The sequence below is a fragment of the Xyrauchen texanus genome, chromosome 27 (assembly GCF_025860055.1).
Source record: "Xyrauchen texanus isolate HMW12.3.18 chromosome 27, RBS_HiC_50CHRs, whole genome shotgun sequence".
Classification (NCBI taxonomy): Eukaryota; Metazoa; Chordata; class Actinopteri; order Cypriniformes; family Catostomidae; genus Xyrauchen; species Xyrauchen texanus.
In genome coordinates, this window is record NC_068302.1 from 18,700,767 (window position 1) to 18,725,821 (window position 25,055).

The window sequence follows — 25,055 nt, forward strand, 5'->3', positions numbered from 1 at the left end:
GTCACATGGACTACTTTTATGACACTTCTGGGTCTGTTTTTGAGCTTTTAAGTGAGTCTCAATCAACTGCCATTGTATTGAAATCAGTAGGCCAGTCATCCTTTTAAAATCCTTCTTTTGTATTCCATGGATGAATGAAGTCAAGAATGAGGGTGAGCAAATGAGGACATTTGTGCCCATGAGCCTTTAAGGAACGTGACCTGGCCCTGGGTTTGGGCTATGATTGTTTGATAGGAACGTTGTTCCACGACCACCAAAGGATGCTGATCCAGACACATGCCTTACTTGGCTCAAACATGTGTGCATGTGCTGTACATCTATTTGAATGTACAGTTTTTGTTTAGGGAGACTGCTGACGAATGCTTTGCCACCTTAGAGCACTTCAGCAGTGCCAGCCATTAAATGGCACTTCAGAAGATTGCAGTATGTTCAAATACAGACTTTCGTAGTGATGGCCAGCACAAATGAGTCCATTAGCTTATGCAGTGGAAGACAAATGACTAAATAAACATTCTGCTATTTAATTGCTGCTCCTCAGGTGGTGGGTTAACCTATGCAAAGCCAATAATTTAAATTCCAAGCTGGCATACTACGAAGGAAAATAGCTTGCTGATCAATGCACATCAGTACATATGAAAATAAGTAATTTATATGCATATAATGAATAAAATTCCAATGGGATTTCAGTACAGATGTGGATGCTTTTATAAATTATTTGCAACAGAATGCATGGGTCTAAGGTAAGAGGACAATGAATGCTGTAGCCTACACCAATAAGAATGCAATTCTGTCAGACTAATGCAATAGTTCTCTAATTCAGTTTGAGAGCAGGAGGAAGATGGCCAGCTCTGATTCATTACATTTCAGAGGAGTCCAGCTCTATACATAGACAAACTGAGTTTGGAAAACAGATCAAAATCACAACCACACAAAAACATATATGAACCATATATCTTACACTAGCGCCATAAAGTCTGGGCTCACATTAAAAGATCTGGGATTTACGATCTAATTGAAACAGAATGTTTGAGGATTTAACAAAAAACATCATGATGTAAAATAAATACAAATAATTCAAGATTCTGAACTATTTCTTAGTAACAATTACAATAAGCAAATTTGTGACATTGATGATTTTAAACAATTTGTTAAAAAAAATGACGCATTTTCTTGCTTCTATTGAAGCACACAGGATGCTCTTTGGAATATTCTCTAATGATGCTGCACCAGTGTGTTGAGTCCATACCAGCTTGAGTGCATGCTGTCATTAAAACAAAAAATGTAATTGTATTAATTGCACAAGTGGTCTCAGACTTTTCAGTATCTATATCGATATATACCCTCCTGAGACCAGAGCGTGACTGCTGTGTGCATTTTACATTTCCATTTTTTATTCACAACTAGTAGCATCTGATAAATATACACACAAAGTATTCACAGCGCTCCACTTTTTCCACATTTTGTTATGTTACAGCCTTATTCAAAAATGGATTCAGTATTTTTCTCAAAATTCTACAAACATTATTCCATAATGACAACATGAAAGTAACACAACAAAAGTTGGAAAAAGTGAAGCGCTGTGAATACTTTCCGGATGCACTGTAAATTTACGGGTGTTTTTCCATTCACTGCCATTACATTCTCCCGCTGATGGTCACAAATATAACAGCTGCAGGGAAAACGTGACATCACTGAAACAATAGGTCAAACATATAGCCCTTGCTCCATATTTATTGATTGACTTAGCCTCAAGTGTGCCGTCTGTCTGCACTGTCTTTTCACCCTAACTCCATGTAAAGCCTCTGAAAGCCAATATTCTTTTCTCAATATGAAAATGCACAGTAAATATAGGATTTATAATGAAAACCCTGTGCTATTGCACACTATAGTGTACATTTTATTGATCAGTGTGGTGTTTCGCAACAAATCACAAAAAAAAAAAGGCATTTCGGATGAAACTAGAGACCAGTTTCAATGTAAGAAACTTAATCAGGTTTCTTACCAGATGTAGTTTTGTTGTTTTTTCTCTGAAAGACAACCTCTGCTGTGATCGGCGCCATGTTGTTTTGTCACATGACTTTGTATGTCAAAAGTTTAACCCTTTTTAACAGCCCAGAGTCTCCTGAACTGAGATCAGTCAGTTAAAATGAAATGAAATAATGCATTGCGTATAGTGAAGCCAACATACAACATCCACACACGTGTGTGCAGGTTTGCACGAGGATACTGCTATAAATACTGGTAAAAGAGAAGTCCCCAAATAAGTGCTTGTAGATTTGCTCAAGTGTTTCACACATAAATAAATACACACAAACTAGGGCTGGGCGATAAAACAATCTCGATATTTATCAAGATAAAAAAATCAAGCTTCTGACTAATTTTCTATATTAAGCCTGTGTTCTACAGTGATCAGGTGTGTGTCACTAAAAATGCAAGCAATTTGGCTTTCTCAGACTGTATGAAGTTGCTAATGTTAGCTGCCTTGCTAATGATTAGGCTACGCCAGTCACCATTGTCTGGACCCCAGATTGATTACAACTGTACAGCAAGACATTATGATGACAAAACAAAAGTGCTGTGTACACCAGATCTGATCTTTCTGCACTGTATTCTTCAATATTTTTCTCTAGCACCGAAAACGCTTCATTTAAGCCCTGTCCCGCTCTGTACGTGTTGCCTCTTTTTCCTGCATATGAGTAGACATGAGGCACCGCATAAGTTAACGTGGTTACAGATCGACATTAGACCATACATTTCCTTCTAAAATAGCTTTATTAATCAGCATGTTACAAGCCTTTAATAATAAAAAAATCTATTTCTGTTCTAATTTTGTGAAATTAGTCAGATGTCATCATCTCTTTTATGGATGAAAAGACAATAAAATTAATAGTTTGTAGCCTAGTATTTCTTACATTAATGAAAATATAAAAATAGTCCATTCAGACTTTTTCATTTTCTCAAATTTCTCTCAGGGGATATAATCCCCATAAAGTATCATTCCACAGTCACAAAGGCTTCTACGCCCTCATACATGCTATTTGAATGTAACAAAATAAAAAAATAATTTGAATGTAAAAAAATATATGCTATCATTATGCATCAAAACGAACTGATGATCTTTTAACATTTATATCCAACTGCACTAGATTGATAAAGGTGCATTGGTAGAAGAATCCTTAGACACCATAGCTTTGACTAGTTCTGGGCCCACAATGGAGTTTTCTATAGACTATTTTGAGAAATGTTTCGTCTTCTTTTCTTCTGCCAACTTGGGAAAAAAAAGTGCAATGTGCAAATGTATATTGTGATAAATATCTATATTGAACAATATGAAAAATAATATTGTGATAATATTTTTGGCCTTTTCACCCAGCCCTAACACACACACACACACACACACACACACACACCACAGTTCTGTGGACCACACAAGTACTGTGGCTGAAAGCAAGAGAATCTCTTCAGCTCTGTTACTTCATATAACATCATTCATCCTCAGACAGGATCCTTAGGGGATGATAGATACTGAAAAGTCAACAGTACAGGACTCAGAAAGGTGGAGTGAGATCTCATATGCAGAGAATTCATAGTTATCCAAAATACACCTAACTCACATGCCACTGCAGACCAACATCCACATCCTTTGTCACTGGGTTTATGTCTGCCAGCAGCCATGGAAATGAGTCAACAATTTATCCTGGCAAACACCCAGGCACACACAGTGCCAGTGTGGGGCTGACCTTGAACTTGCCAGAAAAGGTTTTTTTTAACAGAAAAGGCTCAAAGGTGCTCTGTTGGCAACCGTTTATACTGAGAGACTTAAAACATAAAATGTAATGCTCTAATTATGTGACACATAACAGTATTAATGTCCATTACACATTGTCTTTTTACAGCCAGTCATGCCAGCAGACATATGAGAACAGGAAAATAGCAGTGAATGGACAGAGAGACTATAATATTACTGTTAAATGTGTGTTTCAAGCGTAGAAATTGAAATATTTTATTAGGGAAGCACAACTAAAAAAAGAAGAGAGGACAACACTGCTGTGTTGAGTGGTGAAAGCAGATGGTGGCAGACAAGCATGCTGTACTCAAAACAGACAACAGAAACATTAGAGGAGATATGGAGGATACAGACACAGAGCAGGGGACAGATATAGATGGATGGACAGATGGATGAGAGATGACAGACAGACAGAAAGACAGACAGACTTACCATTGCTGAACCTCTTTCTCTGTAACTGTAGGGAAAATATAGGGGAGTACACAATGAATAAGTTGTTGAATTCAAGACAAGAGTAAAATAAAATAATGCAACATATACATTTGTTTGCAGTTTGCAGACAACTAGCGCCATCTCAGAGACAGGTGTGATATTACACGACAACTAATTCAGTGACATCTGTCTGGTAATAGGAACATTTTATGAGTGCCATTCCATTAAAAAAAAAAAAAAAACCACTTACAAACAATTGCTCATAAAATAAATTAAAGCGCCATTAATTATAAGGAAACACTTTACAAAAAGGTTCCATTTGTTCGCATTAGTTAACAACATTAGTTACCATGAACTAATTATGAACAATGATTTTACAGCATGTATTAATCTTGACTAATGTTAATTTTCAACATATACTGTAGTATTACATTTTTTATATATTTTATATGTTAACATTAGTTAATGCAATATGAACTAACAATAACTAATAAATGAATCATTTATTAACTACCATTAACAAAGATTAGTAAATGCTGTAAAAAGATATATTGTTCATTGTAAGTTCATGATACCTAATGCATTAACTAATGTAAACAAATGGAACCTTATTGTAAAGTTTTACCAGTTTGAAAATAGTTAGACACTAATGTATCACTTTGCTGACACTTCTACCTAAAGCTACTCATAACAGATTTATTACAGGACAGTCAGCCTGGAGCAAACTGGGCTACAGTTTACAGGGTTTGAACCAAACGTTTTAGTTGCAAGCCCAGAAAAAGAGAGAGTGGATTAATATAAAGAGGCACATATTTAGTCAGAACCTATACAAACAGTGGTTAGCTCTCCATAAATGCCTGTGATTTAAAGGTGCATTCAGTAATTTTCTTTCTCGTTAAAAAAGTTTAACTCCTAAAGACATGAATTGTAATTTTGCAATATATTTAAGAAATCATGACCACTCACATTCAAAGAAACACTTCAATCATATCAGTGACCTTATAAAAGCTGTTTTATACTACATGGAGAGTGTCCACATATGGGGGCTGCCACGATAGAATTACATGACCAGCCGAATACTACTCGCTTAATCTCAGTAACCGTCCTGTTTATTGACACATTCACTCATTGATTTAAGTAATCATGTTGACTGTGAATACAAAATTTCTAAAATGGCATCCGAAACTGAAAAATATTGATTTTAAATGATGCTGCATCTAAGCGTCATGTCAATGTATGTCCAAGATGACAAAGAGAAAAGTTACTGTGTGCACCTTTAAAGTTGCTTTAATACTGATCCCATATGATCACAATGCATTACTTGCATCTTATCTATACATTCTAAGAGGAAGCAAAACAAAACAATAAGTATGGTTACCTGTCCTTTCACATGAGGACAAAAACCAGAGCTGAATATGGGCAAAGACACATGTTGATATAGCATGTTATTTGGTACATACACAAAACACCATGTAGCATGTTTTATAATTTCGTTACAGTTTCTTACAATCAGCGCAACTGGAACTGAGGTAGAATTTATTAAATCACCATAATCCTCCTGTTTTCCCTGGGCATCCTATTACTTTGCATGCAATTTGACCCTGTGAGTACAGACGTGGGTAACCTTATAAACTTAGCAAGTCGAGTCAAGTCAAGTGTTTTTTTTATTGTCGTTCAACCAAATACAGTTAGTACAGTACACAGCGAAACAAAACAACGTTCCTCCAGGACCATGGTGCAACATAAATCAACATAGGACAAACACAGTACCACATAAGACTACACAGACTAATTAACATTTCTACATAATGTGCACGTGCAAACGTGTGCAAAATGAACAGGACAGTACATATTTGTAATCAGAGTAGTGAAAAAAAGATGTCACTTTCTAAAATGCTAAATGTAAACATAACATACTATGAAATGGTGTTCTACGGACATAGCAGTTATTAAGGTAGCAGCCAGGTATAAAGTGACAGTGAATTAAAGGGAAACTCTGGACATGTGCAAAAGTTGGATGGTGTACAGGTGTGTATGTGTGTCAGTCCAGTCTCTGAGTATTGAGGAGTCTGATGGCTTGGCGGAAGTAGCTGTTACACAGTCTGGCCATGAGGGCCCGAATGCTTCGGTACCTCTTGCCAGATGGCAGGAGGGTGAAGAGTTTGTGTGAGGGGTGTGTGGGGTCATCCACAATGCTGGTTGCTTTGCGGATGCAGTGTTTTGTGTAAATGTCTTTGATGGAGGGAAGAGAGACCCCGATTATCTTCTCAGCTGTCCTCACTATCCTCTGCAGGGCTTTACGGTCTGAAACGGTGCAAGTCCCAAACCAGGCAGTGATGCAGCTGCTCAGGATGCTCTCAATAGACCCTCTATAGAATGTAGTGAGGATGGGGGGTAGGAGATGTGCTTTTCTCAGCCTTCGAAGAAAGTAGAGATGCTGCTGGGCCTTCTTGGTAATAGAGGTGATATTGAGGGACCAGGTGAGGTCACCAAGGAACACCAAGGAATTTGGTGCTCTTGACAATCTCCACAGAGGTGCCGTCGATGTTCAGCGGAGAGTAGTCACTCGGTGCTCTCCTCATGTCAACAACCATCTCAGCAGGCATTTTGCTTTTAATTGCCGAAACAAAAACAATTTCCCTCAAACAGATGTCATTTTGGGTAAAATAATTACTCTATAAGGAGTAGGCTACATAAAAAAGTACCCACACAACCCAAGTGCTTAGATAATGCAGTTTTATTGTTGCTGGGAAACAGGAGTAACACTGAAGTTTGGTTAAAATTGTCAAAAAAGTACCCAACAACCTGTAGCCAGCAACATGCAGCATGGGATTACATGCAGATTTGGATCTTTCATTGCTTGAAAAATTCATGAAAATAAATACAACCTACATCTAATTCTACTGTCATTATAATATTTGTCTAGTGGTGTAGGAATTGATGATTTGTTGATAAACTTCGAAGGCATCAACAGTGAAACACAGCTGTTTTCACAGTAGGGATTCTTGTCACTGAGACAAGAAAAGCATTTGAAGATGTGAGTGGGAGAGTGCCTCTGTCTAACGAAGTCTTATTAAAAGCTCCTTTGGGAATGTTGTGCTCCATTTCTGAGGGAAATAAAGAGAGACTAAGACAGAGATAGAGATTAAGAGAGACCAAAAAACAAGATAAAACTTGGACACCTTGCGCCTCTGCTTAAAAAACAGGCAATGAAGCCGTGAGAATTTTTGCACCCAACCCAAATTTCAATAATGCCATTGGCCGTGTATCCACTATTGGGCCAAATGAGGGTGTGCTAGTTCATGCCAGGGCCAGTGGCATTCATAATGTCACTTCAGGGGCTTCGTCGTGCCTCCTTGGGGCTTCCTCTGGGGCTTCCCAAGAGCCTTTGGCCCACTGATAACCCTTGGGCCAAAGAAGGCCATTAGGGGATTGAGGCGGGGTCAATGTCAAAAGCAGAGACAGGTCAGATGGTCAGTAAAAAGATTCTCATTTTCCAATTTTTCATATCTAGCTATCAGCTTACTTAAACAGATCAACGGAGAATAGAGAATCGTCGTACTTGTCAGTACCTCAACAGATCAATGGAGAATAGAGAATCATCTGTACTGGTCAGAACATGAAATCAGGGCTCTTCTGACTATTTGGGCTGATGAAAATGTGCAACACCAGATCGACGGCATCTGCCGAAATGAAGACATGATGAAGTATATTGTTGCCGAACTTGCCAAGTCATGTATCCAGCACACAACAAACAATACAGGTTTGGTAAAAAAAGTAAACAATTTTGGGCACAGTACAAATCAGTGTTCATTTCGAAGGCTAGATAGTCTCTATAGTCTGACACCTCAGCTTGAGCTTCCCTCTTGCTTTTGAAATGGGAGGGTTGTGTGTGACGTTGGCACCAGGGCAGTGTATTAAGGGTGGGTTTTGGGGCAACACTGATAGGCTATTGACACGATGGTGGGAATGCAGACAAATTTTGGTCTTGTGGCTTGAGGTCCGAGGCTATTGGCCCTTGCTGACCAGTTGATTGCCATTTATCGATATTCTCAATGCGCTTGGAGTCAGACAAAATGTCTCCCTTTAAAATGATCTTTAAATGACACCCACTGAAACGTCTATATAGATATCTTTGTTTTGTTTCTTGTTTTTTTGTCATGTCTTTTTTATTTTTAAATTATCGTTTCTAGCTCTTGTGGATGGTGTACAGGTTTACACCTTGTTCATTTTACCCTGTCATAATTGTATGCCGTCTGTCAGTAGCTATTTTTTAAACCTAAGACAACTAAATGTTATCCTCTCTGCCCAGTCAGTCCATGACAGTCAGATATCACGTTTGTACAAAGATACACTGGCAGCCAAAAGTTTGGAATAATATACAGATTTTGCTCGTACAGAAAGAATTTGGTACTTTTATTCACCAGTGGCATTCAACTGATCATAATGTATAGACAGGACATTAATAACGTGAAACATTTCTATTACAATTTGAAAAAAAAAAACTACTTCAATGAGTTCTCATCAAAAATCCTCCATGTGCAGCAATGACAACTTTGCAGATCCTTGGCATTCTAGCTGTCAGTTTGTCCAGATACACAGGTGACATTTCACCCCATGCTTCCTGTAACACTTGCCATAGATGTGGCTGTCTTGTCGGGCACTTCTCACGCACCTTACATTCTAGCAGATCCCACAAAAGCTCAATGGTCCATAACACTCTTTTCCAATTATCTGTTATCCAGTGTCTGTGTTTCTTTACCCACTCTAACCTTTTCTTTTTTGTTTTTCGATTTCAAAAGTGACATTTTCTTTGCAATTCTTCCCATATGGCCTGCACCCCCGAGTTTTCTCTTTACTGTTGTACATGAAACTGTTGTTGAGCAGGTAGAATTCAATGAAGCTGCTGGAGGACATGTGTGGCATCTATTTCTCAAACTAGAGACTCTGATGTACTTATCCTCTCGTTTAGTTGTACATCTTGGCCTTCCACATCTCTTTATGTCCTTGTTAGAGCCAGTTGTCCTTTATCTTTAAAGACTGTAGTGTACACCTTTGTATGAAATCTTCAGTTTTTTGGTCATTTCATTCATTGTATAGCCTTCATTCCTCAAAACAATGATTGACTGATGAGTTTCTAGAAAAAGCAGTTTTTTTGCCATTTTTGAACTAATATTGACATTAAGACATGCCGGTCTATTGCATACGGTGGCAACTCAAAAACAAAGACAATGTTAAGTTTCATTTAACAAACCAAATAGTTTTCAGCTGTGTTTGATATAATGGCAAGTGATTTTCTGGTACCATATTAGCAATTTTGCATTATTACTCAAGCATGGAGTGGTGGTGGCGTAGTGGGCTAAAGCACTGTTAATCAGAAGGTCGCTGTGTCCTTGAGCAAGGCACTTAACTTCAGGTTGCTCCGTGGGGATTGTCCCTGTAATAAGTGCACTGTAAGTCACTTTAAAAGCGTCTGCCAAATGCATAAATGTAATGTATATGTAAATGCATAAGGTGTTGGAGTGATGGCTGCTGGAAATGGTCTAGATTTGATAAAAAAAAAAAATAATTAAATAGTGATGGTGCTGTTTTTTACATCAGTGATATCCTGACTAGACTTTGTGATAAGTTGTATGCTTTGGTGAATTTCCTTCAGAAAGCTAAATCTGTACATTATTCTAAACATTTGGCCATCAGTGCATCTCTTAATGAAACTGGTTTCAGACAGGCTTTAAAAGGTACCTTAAAGTCAAGTGAGCTTAAGCAATAATGAAGCAAATATTAATAACTACAAAGCTTATTTTTAGCTAGATATAGAAAAATAAGTTAAATAAAATGGATATTGATATAAATAAATTAAAATACTTCTTTCAACTGCTCTTTCAAAATGCATTTTTATTCTTTCAGCCACCCGCTATAGGATTGTCATATATTACAGGCTACATAGGATGTATTTATGCTGCCTACAGAACAAAATCAACCAGATGGAGGCATCTTAGTATGCAGGATGTTAAACAAACATTGGTTTCAGACAAGCCTTGTTGTCTGCATACCTCCGGAAACTGCCTGAGAAAGAGCATTTTTCTGGTTTTGGACACATTCAGCGTGTGTAGACCAACCAGTGTCTTTTGTTCTCTTGTTTTTATTTTGCTGTAACATTTGGTAAGTCAAATTTCTTAATTTTCCTAATTGTTTTTAGAGTTTTGCATCTTCCCTTGTAAATTAAAGCTGCAAAATAATCAACCTCAGCTGAGTTTACTGTTACCCTAACAATCTCAAATACATTAAAAGCCTACTTATAAAAGTAAATCAAATATTTGCATGTTCAATATGCATAAATTAATCAGGTTATGTATTAAACATTAGGAAATCGTGGGGATTTGTGCTGGCTTATTGTTTAATATCTAAATCACTCACACTACTCTCCTTACATTTAATGAATTACTTTTTCTGTTTCTGCAGTCAAGCTCTTTTTGTAATAAGACCACTAATTGCTTGGAAACCACACAGTAGCAAGCTCTTTTCAGATACTGTGATGCCTCATTGCAAAGGCACAAGAAGTCATTGTTATTGTGGATTGTTCTGGTGGAGATAAACAAATCATTTGTAATTCAAGCTTTGGAAAAAAATGCTTTAGAAAAGCATGACCGAGGGAAATGTCTGGCTCCTCCAGACATACTCAAGACAGTCACTCACAGCACAATAACTGTGGGCAATTCAGAGTTCACACTCTCATACTGGAAAAGAGAAATGGCTATTAATTTGGACTAGTCCTATATGGCCACTAATGTTCTAAAGGGAACCAAAAATGTCAATTGTATGCAAATCCTCTAAATGTGAAAGTAACTGAAAGGGCAAAAGTCTAATGGGGCTATTCCACTGCTTCAAGCGAATAGGGATCTCTCCAAACTAAATTGCCATTGGAGCCTATTACTTAACACATAATTGAAATGAGTGCTGCCTGGTACTGAACTGGCAGTACTATATAGCCTTTTGTTTGAATTTGTCCCATTAAATCATTCAGGCATCCAATGCCTGATGCTTTCATTCAACCAATATCCAGAGATATGACCGCCATTAAAATGAAAATGCCATCAGCCAATGTTACATAACCAGACAGAAGGCAAAGTCCTCATATTTATAGTTAAATGCCGTTGCTAATCTTCACAGTGAACAGGCGAGGCAGTGTGCTGATTGGGGAGCTTTTGATCAAGGCCCGCCTGGAAGAATGAAAGACTGAGGAAAGAGCATCTTATGCCTACAATAAAAATCCAGTCTGTATTCACACAGGCTTCCCTGTATACTCACCGTGTAAACTCGCCCACTGACGAGTAATAAACTCTTGCAGCAGCAAGCCTCCACAACAGAAAAACAAGTTAAGCTGTCCTTAAATTGCTATACATATTCAAACTATGTTAAGATTGATTCAAAAGCCACTTTGATGAGAGAGATTGCAATGCAGAGAGAAAAAGAAGCTATAGTTCAAAATTAGACATTTTAAAATGAAATTGAAATCATGTTTAAATACGTTAAAATGTGATACAATAAAGATATTATACACTTACATGTGGTTACCATCCCGGTTATTTTCGTAACCTCCATTCCCTGATGGATTGTGTCGATGTAGTGACACTAGGGGTCACTCATGAGAGCACGGAAACACCTCTGATCTTTGATAAAAGGTCAATGGGAATTGGCGAGTGGTATGTGCATGCCCCTCCCAAGGACATAAAGGTGTAAAAGGAGGGGACGTGCATACCGCCAATTAGGTTTTGTGCTGAGGAGCCGAGAATAAGGTCCCGGCCATTTCAGCGGTAGTTCAGCATTGTGGTAGGAGGGACACAAATCTCGTTCCCTCCATCAGGGAACTGAGGTTACGAAAGTAACCAGGATATTCCCCATCTGTCACTCACTCCACATTGTGTCGATGTAGTGACACTAGGGGTCTCCTACAAAAATGCCACAACTGGCTGAACTGGATTACGTGGATTGGTGGAGCGAGACAGGTAGACTGCTGTGTGCCGCTTAGCCAGCGCACCAGGCCGGCCCGCAACCTCCCCTGACGCATTGCGAGTGTCGAATAGTTCTTTGGGGATGAGTAGAGTACTCAAAGAATGGGGACAGGCTAGTCCTAGAAGTGCCTCTTTTTATTCTTTTTCTCCCCAGAAAAGAGACCAGACTAGACTCCAATGTCCGTGTTGGGGGAGTCACTCCCAAGGGGAAGACAGAAACAGACCTTGCCCAGGGGGCGGGGGTGTCAAGTGGAAATATGTCACATGGTCTTGCTGAGACTAGCTGAAAGTAAGTCATGTGGAGAAGTTACATAGTAGGTCGTACCCAATGATGGGAAGGAAGCTCTACGAGCATGGAGACTGGGGCAGAGAGGTCTCTGCCCAAGGATGACGCAGTTTGCCAACCGGGAAACGTTTTTCAGCGGAAATACGTAGCAAGGAGTTATCTATAGAGAACCAGTGCATGCAGAGCGTAGTTAGCACAAGTACTGGGCTGGCAGTGAGTTTCTCTCCAAACTCATCTGCCGCAGACCTAGGGGGACAATTAACCAGGGGACACATCTGTGAACGTACCAGAGCGGGCAATGGGAGGATTCTGGGGAGGTGAATAGGTCTACCTGCGCCTGACCGTATAGACTCCAAAATAGCTGGACCACCTGAGGGTAGAGTCTCCACTCTCCCTTGTGGGTGACCTGATGTGACATTGCATCTGCCGTGATATTGAGGTCACCCGGGATGTGAGTGGCTCGCAGCGATTTGAGGTGCTGCTGACTCCAGAGGAGGAGACGGCGGGCGAGTTGTGACAGGTGAGGTGAGCATAACCCGCCTTGGCGGTTTATATAAGCAATCATCGCCATGTTGTCTGTTCGAACCAAAATGTGCTTGCCCTGGATCAATGGCCAGAACCGCCACAGTGCGAGCAGTATTGCCAACAACTGTAGGCAGTTGTTGTGCCAATGTAGCCACAGGCCAGTCCAGCTGTCTTGGAGGTGTTGGTTGTAACCAAGACGTGCCTGGAGACCTACTCTAGGGGAAGCTTTGAAATGCGAGGTCGTTCCAAGGGCTGAAGAGACGGCGACAGATCGGCGTGATGGCCACACGATGTGTGTCGTGATGCCATGCCCATCTCGGGACTCGAGTCCAGAGCCAGCGCTGTAGCGATCTCATATGCATCACGATAAAGCCATCGCAGAGGACGCCATATGCCTCAGAAGCCTCTGACAAAGTTTCAGTGGAACCGCGGTCATCTGTCTGAATGACAGGCCAGCACCGACTGGGTGCGCTCGTTTGTGAGGCATGCCGTCGTCGAGACTGAGTCCAACTCCAAACCGAGAAAAGAGATGCTCTTAACCAGGAGGAGCTTGCAATTTTCCCAGTTGACCTGAAGCCCTAGCTGGCTGAGGTGCGTGAGCACCAAGTCCCTGTGTGCACACAACACAACACATACCGAGAGTGAGCTAGGATTACCCAGTCGTCGAGGTAGTTGAGAATGCGGACACCCACTTCCCTTAACGGGGCAAGGGCAGCTTCTGCGACCTTCGTGAAGACGCGAGGGGACAAGGACAGGCCGAAAGGGAGGACTTTGTACTGGTACGCCTGACCCTCGAATGCAAACCACAGGAAGGGTCTGTGTCGATGTAGAATCAAGACGTGGAAGTACACGTCCTTTAGGTCTACCGCTGGGAACCAATATTGATGCCGGATGCTCATTAGAATGCATCTTAATATCAGCATTTTGACCGGGAGTCTGTGTAAGACCCGGTTCAGAACTCGCAGGTCCATTATTGGCCACAACCCGCCGCCTATTTTCGATACAATGAAGTAGGGGCTGTAGAACCCCTTCTTCATTTTGGCTGGAGGGACTGGCTCTATCGCATGCTTCAGAAGGGTAACGATTTCCGCGCGCAAGGTGGCGGCGTTCTCGGCCTTCACCGTGGTGAAATGGACACCGGCAAACCTGAGCGGCCACCTGGTGAATTTAATCGTGTAGCCAAGTCTGACGGTCCGGGTCAGCCATCTTGACAGGTTGGAAAGCATGAGCCACGCATCCAGACTCTGGGTGAGGGGGGCCAGGGAATGATTTCTTTGGACGTACCAATGGGTGGGGCCTCGCAGAGGGGTGGAGCCAGGGAGGCCACACTGATGGGGGGTGGGGGGGTGGTAGTGTTTGTCCCCATAGTCCGTTGAATCCATCCAGGTTTGAGTACCGTGCCACAGCTTGACACGCCGTGGCGGGGGAGCTGCTGCTGGGTTGCTGAACCTGCCAGAGAGGGAGAGAGGCTTGTGGTCAGGATGATGACCGAACACACCGGTTATGTGACCCAGGGACTGAGGAAACTGCTATTTTGTTGAAATTTTGGGTACTGCAGCTACTGGAGCATGCTATGAAATAAAAGGAAAGGGGAATAAAAGATTCTCCTCCTGACCCTCCAACGGGGGACGGAGTGGTCTGCTTACCAGCTCCGGGGCAGTGGCTTCTCGCGTCCCTGGCTCGCCCATCTCAGGGGCGCTTTGAGTTCTTCTTTCTTCTTTGGCCGTGAGATGGGTGACGTCTGCTTCATGTGGGGGGCTCGACGTCTGGGCGGGGCCACAGTGGCGGGCCGGGGGGGGACCGGTGCATCCGCCGCAGGGGGACAACCTTGGCAACAAGCAGACGGGGTGTGGGATCTTGAGCCATGCCAGGGTAGGATATGTTGTATGGCCTATGTCTGCTGCTTCACTGCCGAGAACTGCTGGGCGAAGTATTCGACGTGTCACCGAATAGGCCGGCCTGGGAGATGGGGGTGTTCAGGAACCGGGTCTTGTCGGCCTCACGCATCTCCACCACGTTCAGCCACAGGTGGCACTCCTGGCCAACAGCGTGGACATCATCCGCCCGAGAGACTGCGCCACAACCTTTGTTGCCCGGAGGGCAAAGTCTGTCGCCGAGCGCAGCTCCTGCATCAATCTTGAGGCGGAACTACCCTAGAGCAGTTCTTTCAGCGACTTGGCTTGGTGGACCTGCAGGAGAGCCATGGCGTGCAGGGCGGAGGCGGCAAGGTAGGCTCTAGCTGTCAGGGAAGACGTGAACCTACAGGCCTTGGATGGGAGCTTTGGGCGTCCACGCCAAGTGGCAGAGCTACGTGGTCAGAGGTGCACCGCGAGCACCTTATCCACTGGGGGCATCGCCGAGTAGCCCCTGGCCACCCCGCCATCGAGGTTAGTGAGAGCGGGGGAGCCGAGAGACCGGGACCAGGCAGAGAAAGGTGCCTCCCACAAACTCATCAGCTCCTCAGCCCGGGAAAGCATGTCATCTCCGCGTCCACCTGTGACTGGACGACCACACCCGAGGTTGGAAGCCCAGCAGAGGTTTCCGTGTCCGACAGGATAGAAGAATAAGAGGTTGAATGCCTAGCCGGGGCAAAAGAGCATGCTGGGGAATGGGAGGTCCGCAGGTATTTAACCGGCGGAGGTGGTCCCATTGCGGTCCCCAAAACGTCCCCAGTGCTCGCTGCACTGGTCTCATAGCCGTAGGTAGAAGGACCGAGGGAGGGAGCCGCTGGGGTGGCTTGCTTTCTTACGAAAGAGAGTCGCGACCACAATGTTGCCATGGTCATTGCCTCGCAATGAGGACATGACGCATCCACAAAAGATGGCGAGAGGTATCGACCGCAACCAGGAATAACACACAACCATCTTTAAAAAGACGCGTCTTAAAAAAAGACGTTTTGATATGTGCCACTCTTTTAGGAATATTTTCTCTTTTGTGAGGAAAACTGCTCTTTTGGAATATACTCTCTTTTTTAGATTTACTGAAGCGTCCAGGGGCGATCTCTGCAGTGCACCAGTAAGGAGAGGGGAGAAAGCCGCTGTAATGTGCCGTAAGGATCCAGCAGAGGTGAGGGATGGAAACTGCTTGCACAACTTGAACCATAGTTCATTCGGCTCAGAAGAGAAAATCTAATGAGCGATATGCACGTCCCCTCCTTTATACCCGTATGTCCGGAGGAGGGGCATGCAAATACCACTCGCAAATTCCCATTGGCCTTTTATCAAAGATCAGAGGCGTTTCCAGGCTCTCAAGAATGACCCTTAGTGTTACTACATCGACACAGCGTACAGATGGGGAACAGATAGGGAACTGAAATGTATTCTTAATTATTTCTACTTAATTTAACCCTTAAACCTGAATAAATTGGTGTACCCTAATTTATTCAGGTTGATTCACTTTTGTTAAATCATTTTTTTTATTGAATCTATCCAGTAAATTAGATCAAGCAGGTAACCTAAAATGTGCTTTATGTGGTAGTATCTGGATTGTCATGTTATTTAATCTGACTAAATCAGCCAAACAAATTTTAGGGGTTAGATCAAGTTGAAATAGATCCTTAAGGTAACAATTGCAGGTTACCACTTTTTCAGTGTTTATGGAACATTTATTTGTATACAAAAGTTAGTTTCAGTCCTCTAATTTGATTGGATAAGTGTGTTTTAAGAGTGCTGATATTTTGGAAACTGCACTGGAACATTTTGATATTTCACTCCGCTTGTCTGTGTTCACAGCCTTCCAGACAGGTAAGTCTTTGTGCTGGCAGAGCTGCCTGGTTACATGAAATGGATGATAGTTTTTTTGGTTCATTGGCAAAGCAAAAAGACAAAATAACTGGCCATATTTTGTATTAAGTTAATCAATATGAAATTCTTACTTATGAAATCTATTCTTGCTAAAACCTAAGAAATATTACACTCTTATGCTGCTTTAATTAATTTTAGCACTGCTGTGATTACCTCATGTCTGCAATCGAATTAGCACTATGCTGAAATTGATGCTGAAGTACAACAGCTTTCTTGCTTGTGTGATATTGATTAAACTTACCTCAAATTTATATGGACAAAGCTATGGTCTTGAGCTCACAGAGAGTTGAAAGATGAAAGTAAGAGAAACTTATAAAGGTTACAAATGGGGATGAGGGGAAAACACAAAAGAGGAAAAAGATAAGGGATAGCTTAGGAGAAAGAGGGGTCGGTAAGAGGGGTACATGGTTAGAAAAAGAAATGCAATGTCCTTCCTTGCACAGCAGAGGCCTTAATTACAGTATTCCATTCCATGCTCACAGAGAAGCATTTAAATTGGAGAGAGAGGGAGAAAGGGAGAGAGTCACTAAAAGGAAGAAAGAAAGAAAGAAAGAAAGAAAGAAAGAAAGAAAGAAAGAAAGAAAGAAAGAAAGAAAGGATACTGTGAGACTAAGAGACTGAGAGAGGCAGGGCATAAATGACAGGGCGATGGAGCACATCCCAGCACCGAACCACATTTTCCTGCATGCTGCAATTTCCAGTCCAGCGCCTTTCCATTTAGCGCTAACCACAGAGCCCAAAACGCAGCAGAAACCATCAAAGGATGACTTAAATCTAGCACTGTCCACTCCACTGTATGCATTGCTTATTAACACAGACACTATTTACTCAGCCTTGGTTGGTTTTCAATTATGATGCTTTCTGGAAGAAAAAAATTATCTTAGGTCTCCTAAATCATCTTTTACTGCAGGGCAGCAACCAAGTTAATTGTTCTTCTATGAATATTAGTACAGCTACTGTAATTAGTCGCATACAAATACAATTACATAAGTGTGTTGCTGCACAGCATATAATAATCTATTATCCTTTCAAGTCCTACCAACACTAATAAGTATCAATGTGCAAAAATTATTATTATGAGGTTAGCCTATACTGCCAAAGAAACATTAAACAAAGCTGGACAAAATTCCCCTGAGCTCAGTTTAATTAAATCCCTTCTGTTTAAAAGAGAAATGTTATATTCCGGCTTACCCTGCTGAAAGAAAAAAAAACAGCTTAAACCAAACAAAATGTTTTGTGTTTTTCTTTTTTTTCTTCATGTAAGGCCTTTTCAATTCACTGCAGTATTGCTTGTAGTCATACAGCAAATAATTTCTATGGTAATAGTCAATAAAAAGAATCCAGAATGTTACATGATGACCAAAAGTGAATTGTGTGCTTAGTATTTCAAGACACTGTTGTCATTATACTGCACTCCTTTTAGAATTGAGTCTTAGCTTAATGTGTTTACATACTGTATATAGCCTACGCATCCATGGAAACCCAACCTGCTTCACTGGCAGAGAGCAAGCCACTTTCAGATATCTCTCTGGGCAACCACCAGCCTGATTGCAGATCCATAAAGCTTGTGTACCAATTGGAGGGCTTTTAAAACATGCTGATTAGGCCCACTTCCAGACTTCTGCAAATCACAATTTGTGATGCCATGGGAATCGTGATTTATTGTGAAAATATGTATGTTGTTAATGTACGAGCTGCATCTTCTAAATATTTTCATGTTCTACTCCATACTTGTTTTCAAACAGATTACATATATTTCTCATCTCTATATTAGTACATCCCCTGGACCCAGGGAGAAAACAAATAAATAAATAATGGGGTATAATAGCCAACATGGCATTTTTATTCGAAAGATTAAAAATCAATAAATAAAAGGAAAGCAAATAAAAGGAAAGCAAAGAGTAATGCTGATTAAAACGAAGAGAATATTAACACTTTGAAAGTCATATCAATCACACAATGAGAGTTTATAAAGAAAAACAGTGTTTCTTGCATAGAGTTAAAAAGTGTTATTACTTACAGTACGTCTTCCTGGTGAGTTCCTCCACCACCTCTGGTTTGAGCTTACTGTTTGACTTCCCCATACTGTACTCTCCAATTATCTCTGTCCTCCTCCAGAAAGCTCAAGTGGTCCAGTGTGGGACTGACTTGTTCCAGTCCCCTCACCAGCTCACCTCCACTTCAGGCAGTATGTGGGTGGCAAATCACAGACAGAGACCCAAACACACCAACAAAGTGATGGATGGATCAGCACTGATAACAACCCCAAGGAAATCCATCCATTGCAAATATTCCTCTTCTCCTCTCCTTTGGAATTTCAGGGCTGCTGTAATAAATGTAAAGTCACTATAATGATCCCTCTTGTCCAGTAGGTCTCGTAGCAATTTGTCTTCAATTGTGGTTGTCTCAGAAGTGTCCATTTAAACTGTTGCTCCTCAAATAAAAGGCCATTTGTTTGTCCATTTGCTTAAGCATAAGGCTCCGATCCTCTCTTTCGTTGGATTCTTCAGTAGGAAAGCATGGCTTTGAAATGTCTTATCAGAGTGCCATTGGTTACAGTAGACACTCACAGCTTTATGTTTGCTCGTTCGCTCACACTTGAGCGCCAATTCACTCTGCTTCTCCTCCCACCCTCCCTCTTGTCTTTTTCTCTCACTCTTTTTACTCCTTCAGTGCTTCTGCATTGTTAGCTCTGAGTGACTCTTAAAGGAGATTCCTTGCTCTTGTCCTCTTGGCAGTTAAAGTGAGGGGTTTGGCAAACTTTATGAAAAGTGCAGGCTTGGTCCTTGTTGATTTCTAGCGTTGTGCACTCCGAGATGCCCAAATCAGTGTTTCTGGTAGCAGATGATAGGATATATGGTAACATTAATGAGGTATTTTTGAGTGCAAATATTATAAAGATAGAAAGAGAGAGACTGGATGAAGGCCACTTCTATTATCTAGGTGCAGTGTACAGGGCTGCTCACATTCGCCAACACTGACAATATGATGAACCCATAGATAACACATTTTTAAATGTCACAATCTGCTGATGGCTCTCTTTCTTATGCCTTAGTGGAGCCTCTCCAGTGCAGACATAGGACATTCAATCTCTCCAAGTAACTGCCGTTTCCTTATCTACAGGCCTGTTCTTCCTTAACTCTGTAGTTCAAAGCAGCAACTCCTGTTTGCCCAGGTCTGGTTGTCCAGAGATACCTCTAAACACTGTTGGCACAAACAGCAACAAGGTTAGTATTCATTGAAAGATAAATTCCTTTAATCCAACAATCTTGATAGATCCAATGAGAAATGAGCACTGGTCAGGGGAACCACTGACCACAGACTGCTGTTTGCTTATCTCCTGGCCTGTTCTTCCTCACCTCTGTAGTTTAAAGCAGCAACTCCTGTTTGCCCAGGTCTGGTTGTCCAGAGATACCTCTAAACACTGTTGGCACAAACAGCAACAAGGTTAGAATGCATTGAAAGATAAGTGCCTTTAATCCAGCAAAGCCACTGAGAAATGAGCACTGGCTAGGAGAATTGTAGACCACACATTCTCCATGCAGATGTCTCACACTTGACTTTCACAAGAATTATTTTCTGCCAGTGCTCATGTACAGCTGGCACAATACACTGTGCTCATGCCATCACAGCAAGTGGATCGATATCCTCAGAACCCGAATCAAACTGAATTGTCAAATCATATTTCAAGTAGTCTGAAGATTCTATTTTGGGCTATAGAGTTTGCTTGGTTACTTGCCCTTCCAACAGACACAGATGAATCATTATTTGCTCTATTTGAGTCTCTGCAATAAATCTCCATTCATTAAAGAATAAATAAAATGGATTTTCTGAACTGTTTGGTACAGATAAAGCTTGCACACTGTACATTTGCTTGTCTGGTTTTAGAATATGGTCCCATTGACATCTTGGGTACAGCCATGGTTCACTGTGAGTCAATATGTCAGATTGTGCGATTACTACGATACACATTGTAACAAAGACTTTCATCCCGATTGAGCGCTGACTGGGTTTTTATCTCAACTGGCCAACTGTGACGCAAACATTTTGTCATTGCCAGAACTTCACTGGAGGCAAAGGCTGTGGCAAAACATATTATCCGACACAGACCGGATATTGTTGCACACGTGTATAGAAAAATTGCATGAGATTGGATATTTTCCACATCCAATCTGAGCAACTTCCAAATGTGGTTTTAAATCAAATACATATCCGATATCTGGACATTTGACCTATGCCTAAACAAGTATATTTGATTTCCCTTGGTTTTTCTTAACGGCGTGTCCTTATGAAGCAGACGTGCCTTTATGTGCTCACTCAAAAACTCAAAGATACTCTTGTAGAGGTGGAAATTTTGTACCCACTCCGTCGTCAAACGTGTGCACACTTCTCATCTCACCAATGTTGAAATCATTAAAGCCGTGCTTACCATGGCAGCAATAAAAATTCGCTTTTGCCTTTTTTCCTAATTAATTGCAATCGCATGAAATTTTGCCTACTTTTGAAAATATGAAATAGCACAGGGCCATTCAAAACCCGGGTGATCTGTGGTGCTCATAAGTGAAAGCAATCAGCAATGGAATCATTCGAGTTTGGGCAGGAGATTTTTGTAAACACAGATATCAAATACAAGTCATGTCTTAGATGAATGTAAACAGGCGAGACAAAAAAAATTGGATACGGTCAAAATATCGGATCTGTGCATTAAGCCTTGCAGTGTAAACGCAGCCTAAGATTAATCTAATTGGTCATTGAACATGGTGTACATGGGTGAACATGGGTGAACATGGGTGAACATGGCTGAACATGGCTGATCAAAGACTGCCGAGTTTCCCCTATGACAAAATAAATCTCTTAAAATCATACAGTGTAAACCCGGCATAACATCCTCTGATCTTGATACCAGTATCCAGATTTAACATACTGGGAAATGTTTTATAGTCAAGGCCCAGAGCACAAAAATAGTTCAAATAAAATGATCTTGCCCATGCAATTCAAAACAAGCCATGAGATCAAATATTACATTACGGACTCATTGCAACGCTGAGCACCAAAGCTAATAACCTCCTTCCATCTGCTGCAATCACTTTCAACTCTATATGCACTGTGAGTTAACTGCCTGCAAATGCCATAACATGCTGGTACAATCTTCAAGCTGCATATAGAAATGTGTTTGATACAGCAGCTTTGTCTTTTAAACTGAGAGAGAAAACATCTATAGCTATAATGCAGTCAACTTGAAACTGCATGACATAATTTTTGCATCTTCAATTGTTAAACAAGAAATATGTATGTGAAATTCTTTATATGGAGGAACTTGCCTTTTTAATTTTTTTGTTAAGAATGTTGTTTACATCATGCATATAAAATTAGTTCTTAATGTGTCATCGTCATAGTTATTAAAACATGTGGCTGTGTCACTCTTGTTCTTACTATAGTATCATGTCCACAGATAATATACACCTTGTCCTGTATTAGAGTGGTACAGGTGTAAACACATAATGGTGTTTAAAATGACAATATAATTATCATTATTATAATTACTAAGTATGTAACACAAAAGTTAATAATCTGACATTCTATCTGAAAACTAAAAAATTTAAATACTGACATGCCAGGCCTATATATAGTCTACTGTTAATAACAAAGTATGTTAACATTGAATACAGAGGTACAATGACAGTTATATATGTAAAATATACATTCATATACATCTACATTCTAAAACAAAAAAGTACCATGAAAACCACTTCAACATCAAAATATCATAATTACAATTATCAATGTAAAATAAAATATTACGGTAACTTAATTTGCTAATGCAATTATCATCATTAAAAACAAAAACTAAAAAAAAAACAAACAAATGGACAGAAACATAATAGCCTACTGTTTGAAGGACAACGCATGCTAATTCATTATTTTACAGTAGTAGCAGTAAGCATGGCGGAAACCATACCATAGTAAATTTTCGGAAGGGCTGCTATCACACTGAAAAGATTTGACTGAACAGCAACTGGCTTTTTTGACGAAATTACGTCTGTTTACACGATTGCACTTATCAAAACATTTATAGCCAATTTTTAACAGGCACATTTTGATAGACTGTAAATGACGTATCTCTACAGGAATGAAAGAACAGATAATGCTTCATGTTTCCAAAACGCACTTTTCTTGCAACTTTTCAGCTGAGAAATTGAATAATTGACTCGGTGTATCCATAGAAACTCTAACTGGCATGGCGAATGGGCAGCTTGCCATGTAGCTACGTGTCACACTGCTCAAATACCCTTCTTCAGTGTATTTTAACACAATGTTGAATGAAAGTCAAAATGGTATGACACTCACCGACCGCTTCGCTTTAAGATAGTGGGGTCTCCGTTTTTCAGTGATGAACAAGATAGCTCGCTCCTCTCTGGGGTGTATTTGGGTTTCCTTCGCCACTCTCTGGGCGTCTAACCGACAGTGCGTTCATCCTGACAGGACTATTCTCGCGGTCTTTCCAGAGGCAGGGCAAACTCAATTCATCGCTATCCATTAACCCTTGAGTGTGGAAAATGGACTTTTCCCCCAAATCAAAGTGGCTAATAAAATATGCTTTTTAACTCAAGAAATGGTGCATTCATTTAACTTCGTTCTCTTTTCAACTTTTAAGCACATCTCTGTATTAAAATCTAACATTAACAAGTATGTCAATAAAAATTCAGAGGGAAACCAGCATTACTTCTGAAATGTTATTTGGTATTGATTAGCCTATTGTATTTGTATAGCGCTTTTCACAACATGTATAATTTCAAAGCAGCTTTACAGAAAATTATGCTTTAACAGTCAGTTGTGTGGCTTGATAAAAATAAATTGTGCATGATTGTAAATTGTGCCTTAAAATAAATAAATACATCATATTTGTAGGCCTATTTAGAACACCAGTGAGCAAGCTAAAGGCAAATGTCACAAGGAACACACAAAACTCCATAAGACGTTGGTTAATGGAGAAAAAGAACCTTGAGGAAAACCAGGCTCACTGTGGGGGCCAGTTCCCCTCTGGCTAATGGCAATATTAGTTATTTATGTTTAGTATACTAAATGTTAGGGGCAGTGGTGGCTCAGTGGTTGAGGCTCAGGGTTACTGACCAGAAGGTCAGCCCCAGCACCACCATGATGCAATTGTTGGGCCCTTGAGCAAGGCACTTAACTCCAGGTTGCTCCGGGGGAATTGTCCCTGTAATAAGTGCACTGTAAGTCGCTTTGGATAAAGTGTCTGCCAAATATATTTAAACAAAAATATTTTGTATGAACTGTAAGATTAATGACTAAAGACTTTGAAGTCCATAATGAATTAACTGCGGAAGTGAACACAGATGCATTGCCCTTTGTTATTTGGTTACTGAATGATTTAGTTGGTAATGAATTTATTATCTACATTATGTATTCCATTTTAAGAATATAGTCCATCCTCTGACCGAGGTGATGCAGGCAGAGGTCAGTGAGCAGAGGGGTTACCAGGATATCATGTTTGGGGGGGCATTTGGCTTGTTTGGGAGGGCAACATAAACAATTGAAAAAATTGCCGCAAAATTAAGCTATACTACACACAATCTGTTTTAGTGCATATCTTTTTCTAAGCCAGGTACCCAGAGATAGGCACAGGGCCCCTATTAGACTATAGGGCTTAAACTGGATTTTTGTTGTGTCAGACCTCACTCATTTGCTAGCGATGGAAAAATATGCACAAAACAATCCACTTTTAAATTGTAATTTATCATCAGATGCAGAGGCGTTTCCAGCATTGAAGGATATCTGGGGCTTAGCCCAGACAATTTTATTTTCACACTAGCAACCACTTCTCTGTATACCAAAGCTGGTGAGAGGGTATTCTTTGAGTTTTGCTCTGGCTGGGCCTGTTTCTACAGTTCCTAAATCTTCCACTCTAGTACTATCCTTGACTAACACATCCTCTCCCCTCCCTGAATCATCTGTGATGCAAAAGAACAGATACAGCACATAACTTATTGCAAATCAGCTTCAAACAACTAATTCATCAAGTGCTACATATGTCAAATTGTAGACCAATACCACTGAAGAAAATGTATTGGGAAGAGCAGATCAGTGGGATTGCCCTAATATCTATCATGATTCTTGAATTTTCATGCACATTAACATAAAGTCATCACAAAAGAGTTATATTATAGTGAGTAAAGTGAGGTAAAATA

The 25,055-nt window shown here is 40.7% G+C and overlaps 1 protein-coding gene across 4 annotated transcripts in view; it reads right to left on the reverse strand.

Annotated features, from left to right (window-relative positions):
- The window catches only part of LOC127621384 (neuronal calcium sensor 1-like), a 57,696-nt gene extending 34,370 nt beyond the window's left edge, over positions 1-23,326 (reverse strand). Inside the window, exons 1-4 of one of the 4 annotated variants that reach the window (XM_052094950.1) lie at positions 23,194-23,326; positions 20,205-20,269; positions 18,866-20,049; positions 4,220-4,244 (exon numbers count right to left, since the gene is read on the reverse strand). In XM_052094950.1, the coding sequence (XP_051950910.1) occupies positions 4,220-4,244; positions 18,866-18,929 (89 nt within the window). In that variant the 5' untranslated portion in view covers positions 18,930-20,049; positions 20,205-20,269; positions 23,194-23,326. Of the gene's footprint in view, positions 1-4,219; positions 4,245-11,784; positions 11,885-18,865; positions 20,050-20,161; positions 20,270-23,193 lie in introns of those variants that run through there. The other 3 variants (XM_052094951.1, XM_052094952.1, XM_052094953.1) reach the window with 3 other exon arrangements.
- Positions 23,327-25,055: the final 1,729 nt, after the last annotated feature.